Genomic DNA, 5,000 nt, shown 5'->3' with positions numbered 1-5,000 from the left:
CGCTGACTTGTTGAGGGGCATGGACATCTCTCCCTGGAAGGGGAAAGGGGATCGTTGGGACTGTAGCAACAACCGTGGCATTACACTACTCAGCATACCAGGCAAAGTTTTCATCCACATTCTTCTGAAACGGATCCGCGACCACCTACTAAAGCACCAGAGACTGGAGCAGTTTGAATTCACTCCTGCCAAGTCCACAAATTGTGGAACGCCGTCGTGAGTTCGGTCGTAGGTTGCTTGCAGCCTACATCGACCTCAAGAAGGCGTTTGTCTTGGTGCATCGAGAATCGCAATGGGAGATTCTGAGACTCAGGGAAATTCCGACACAGATTAATGACCTAATAGCAAGCCTATATACCGGTACTGAAAGTGCTGTAAAGTGGGGGGGGGGAGGTCAAACTTCTTCCCTGTTAATTCAGGGGTGAGGCAAGGCTGTGTCCTTGCACCAACACTTTTCAACACCTGCATGGACTGGATAATGGGCAGAGCTACTAGCCAAAGTCAGTGTGGAGCAACACTGGGAAAATCAAGGTCTCAGACCTTGACTTTGCTGATGATGTTGCTAACCTATCTGAGTCCCTAGAGTTACTGGTGGCGGCTCCTGCTGCGTTTATCAGTGAGGCGAAGTCCGTGGGCCTAGAGTTCTCCTGGACTAAGACCAAGATTCAGGACTTTGGGGACCTTTTAGGGGAACCCGTTCAGTCGATCCATGCTTGTGGCGAGGACGTTGAAGTCACAGAGAGCTTTGCATACCTTGGTAGCATAGTCCATATCTCTGGGTTGTCAGACCAAGAAGTCAATAGACGGATTGGTCTGGCAACTGGAGCCATGAACTCGATCAGCAAGAGCATTTGGAGATGATGATGATGAGGATGATACCTTGCACCTACTCGTGAGTTCTCTGCTCGTATTTGCTTTATGTATATATATATATATATATATATATATATATATATATATATATATATATATATATATATATATATATATATATATATATTTTTTTTTTTATATTTTATTTTTTTTTTTTTTTTTTTTTTTTTACTTATTATTTATTCTTACATTGTGTTGGTGATACACTGGTAGTGGCATTAATTGTATGTATTATTTGCAGCCTTTTTGTAGTGCATGTGATAGCTGGAGACATAAAACCAAGATCAGCAGGGCAACTGCGTTTCGCCCCTTCCGACCAAGCTGTACTTCAAGTGCCTATTCCACGCATGTGATTGTTATTTACCGAACCAATATTCTTGTTTTGTTTTATTATGTATGCTTGTAGGTTTGTGGAATCTATATGGAATAAAAGGAATATGTTAAACCTGTTAGACATATCCCTACAAATTAAACACTGACAAGACATCTGAGAATTACTAGACCAATTAAAAAGAAAACCCGTACAATAATAAGGATGATGATGATAATACTGATAATGATGATAATAATATAAGGATAACAATACTGATAATAATAATAATAATAATAAAAGATATATAGTAATAATAATTATAATGATAATAGTGATGATGATGATGATGGTGATGATAATCATGCTAATAATACTAATAATACTGATGATAGCAGTGATGATAGTAATTATGATAAAGATGATAATAGTAATAATACTAACCATAATGATGATAATGATAATGATAATGATAATAATAAAGGTAATGATAATAATGATAACAACAGCAACAACAATAATAATGATAATAATAATATCTTTATTACTCTTCTTATTATAATTGTTATTATTATTATTATTATTATTATTGTCATTATCATTATTAAAAATATCATTATTATTATTATTATGATGATGATGATGATGATGATGATTATCATTGCTGTGATTGTTATCCTTTTCATTAATACTTCCATTATTGCTATTATTATTATTTTATTATTATTATTATTATTATTATTATTATTATTATTATCATTATTGTTATTATTATCATTCGTAGTAGTGGTAGTAGTAGTAGAAGTAGAAGTAGTACCATTATTACTGTTATTACTATTGTTTTTATTATTATTATCATTGTTATTATTATTACCATTGTTGCTGGTGGTATTATTATCATTATCCTTATCTTTTTTATTATCATTATTACTATATCCATATCACTTACAATTCAATTTTTGCTGTGAATAAGAATTATAAAAACTGCAGGAAAACAGGCAGTATTAGTAATATCCACTATCCATTTATTGTTATCACTGCCACCATTATCACTATTGCCATTATTATCAGAAATATCCTTTTCGTTTATTCTTTCCGTTTTCCTTTACCAATATTGATTTCCGTCTGGGTTATTGTCTTCGAAAAGGGGGGAGAGATATTCCCAAAAAATCTTTTGATTTATACGTCTTGGCTGGATCTTTTCAAAAATTCTTTATATCATTATTTCTATTTTGGGGAAAAATCGTCTTCAGTGTCTTGAATTCATTTTCCATACGAGTACATGTTTCATGTTATTTTATTTTATTATTATTATTATTATTATTATTATTATTATTATTATTATATATATATATATATATATATATATATATATATATATATATATATATATATATGTATCTATATATATATAATTATATCATTATATATAATCTATATATATATATATATGTATATATATATATTTACTTTACCTACTTTGCTTTCCCTCCTTTTCTTCCGTTCATTGCTCCTCTTTTTCTTTCCCTTCTGTCCCTTCCATTTCCCCTTCTCCCCTCCTCTTCCTCTTCCTCTTCCTCTTCTATTTCCGCTCTTCTTCCTTATCCGCTCGCATTCTCGCTCACGTTCTTCTTCTCCTTCTCCTTTCTTCTCCCCTTCGCCCTCCCTTTCTCTCTTCCCTTCCCTCTTCCCTGCTCTTCTCCCCCTCCTCTTTCTCCCCCTCCCCCTCCCCCTCCCACTCCTTCCCCTTCCCCTCCACTTACCTGTCCTCCCGCGTGGAGAGCCACATCTTGAGGTGGATTTGGCCCTGGATGTTGGATCGCAGGGAGCGGCCTTCCAGGGGGTACCACTTATCCAGGCCGGTGCTTGGAATATCCTGTGGGACGAAGCCGCGAGATTTAGTGGGCGGGGGAGGGGCGGAGGCGGAAAAGGGGTCAGATAGATGAGAGGAGATGGCTACGAGACGAGGGGAGGCGGGAGAAGGGGTAGAAGTAAAGGTCGTCGGGAGGGGAGGGGATGGTGAGGCGAGGAGGGGGTAGAGGAAGGAGGCGGAAGGGGAAAGACGGGGAGGCAGAAGGGGGAGACGGGGAGGGAAGAAAGAAGCTTGAAGACATGTAGGAGGAAGGGAATGGGAGAGGGAGACGGGGAGGAGGGGGAGGGGAGACAAGCAGCGGGAGAGGTGAGACAGGGGAGGGTGCGTGTGCGTGTGCAAAAGGAACCGCGGGACAAAGCGGGGCAGGAGGAGCGGCGCTGAATAGGATGCAGGATAATGCACTTGGTGGAGGCTGAGGGGGATAAGAAGGCGATGAAAGGATAATGGAGGAGCGGAGAGCGGCGGCAGGGAAAGGAGGCACCGAGGGGGAGAGGAGGACGGGAGGAGGTGGGGATGGGAATAAAAGGAATGGCAAAGGAATAAAGCAGGTGAGGATGAAAGAGAGGTGAAAGAAACGGCGAAAAAGATGGAGATGGCAAAGGGATGGAAGGCTACAGTAGATGAGCGTGAGAGAAAGGCTGAAAGAAGCGATGAGAAGAAAAGGAGAATGAAAGAAGTGATGATGGTTGAAGATAAAAAGAGTTGGCAAGATAACAGATGATTAACGTTGGTAGTGAGAGTGATGGAGGGATAAAAGATAAGTGATGAAATTGATAGGAGAATGAAGGACGTGATAATCGGACGGAATAAGGAAAGGGGAGAAGGAACTGGTGAAGGAGGAGGCGAATGAACTGAGGGTGACAAGGCTGCGGCAAGGGAAGCGGGGAAAGAAAGATTTTAGTGACTAAAGGCTAAACCATTAACCATTAATGGTAATGGTTTAAACAAATAAATGTGCCAGACATGAAAGGTCATATAGCACGAAGAAGGTGGAAAGAGGGGGTGAAGGGATATTGAAGGGTGGCCAGGACAATGGGGGGAATTTGTACTGAAAGAGTTAGAATGAGGGTCGAAAGGGGGGAAAATGAGGAAAGGTTTTTGGCTGGGTAGAGCAGGTTTGGGGAGAGAGAGAAAAGAGAGAGAGAGAGAGAGAGAGAGAGGGGAGAGAGGAGAGAGAGTGAGAGGGAGAGAGAGGAGGAGAGGAGAGAAGAGAGAGAGAGGAGAGGGGAGAGAGAGAGGGGAGAGAGAAGAAAAGAAGAGAGAGAGAGAAGAGGGGGAGGAAGGAGTGAGGAAGAGAGAAGAGAGGGGAGAGAGGAGAGAAAGAAAGAGCGAGGGAGAGAGAGAGAGAGAGAGGGGGGAAGAGAGAGGATGAGACGAAGGAAGAGAGAGGGAGAGAGAGAGAGAGAGAGAGAGAAAGGAGAGAGGAAGGATAGAGAGAGAGGAGAGGAAGAGAGAGAGGAGGAGGAGAGAGAAGAAGAGGAGAGGAGGACGAGAGAGAGAGAGAAGGAGAGGAGAGAGAGAGGGGAGAGAGAGAGAGAGAGGAGAGAGGGGGAGAGAAAAAGGAGAGAGAGAGAGGAGGAGGAGAAAAAAGGGGAGAGAGAGAGAGAGGAGAGAGAGAGAGAGAGAGAAGAGAAAAAGAGAGAGGAGGAGGAGAGAGATGAGGAGGAGAGAGACGAAAAAGGGAGAGAGAGAGAGAGAGAGAGAGGAACACACAGACAGACAAACAGACAGGTGATCACACACGACCAGCAAGAAAGGGAAGAGGAGCAAGTAACGATCGAGGGCCACTTGGACTGCCATCAAGCGGGCCAATTCAAAATCAGTCATGAGATAGGAGGCTGCGCGGCGACTCCAGATGCGAAAGACCTCCGACTCCCCTGCTCACGGGGTCGCCCTCTCGCCTCGCGTGACTCCACCTCCCTGCGCTGACCCGGCGTGTGTCTG

The 5,000-nt window shown here is 42.0% G+C and overlaps 1 protein-coding gene across 1 annotated transcript in view; it reads right to left on the bottom strand.

Annotated features, from left to right (window-relative positions):
• LOC119589601 (BAI1-associated protein 3-like) overlaps positions 1-5,000 on the bottom strand; it is a gene marked incomplete in the record, with an annotated part of 206,440 nt that overhangs the window by 74,904 nt on the left and 126,536 nt on the right. The window contains 1 exon segment of the mRNA XM_037938197.1: positions 2,947-3,059. Within this exon segment, the coding sequence (XP_037794125.1) occupies positions 2,947-3,059 (113 nt within the window).

The sequence above is a fragment of the Penaeus monodon genome, chromosome 26 (genome assembly GCF_015228065.2).
Source record: "Penaeus monodon isolate SGIC_2016 chromosome 26, NSTDA_Pmon_1, whole genome shotgun sequence".
NCBI lineage: Eukaryota > Metazoa > Arthropoda > Malacostraca > Decapoda > Penaeidae > Penaeus > Penaeus monodon.
The sequence above is the reverse complement of the archived record's forward strand: the minus strand, read 5'-3'. Positions and strand labels throughout refer to the sequence as shown.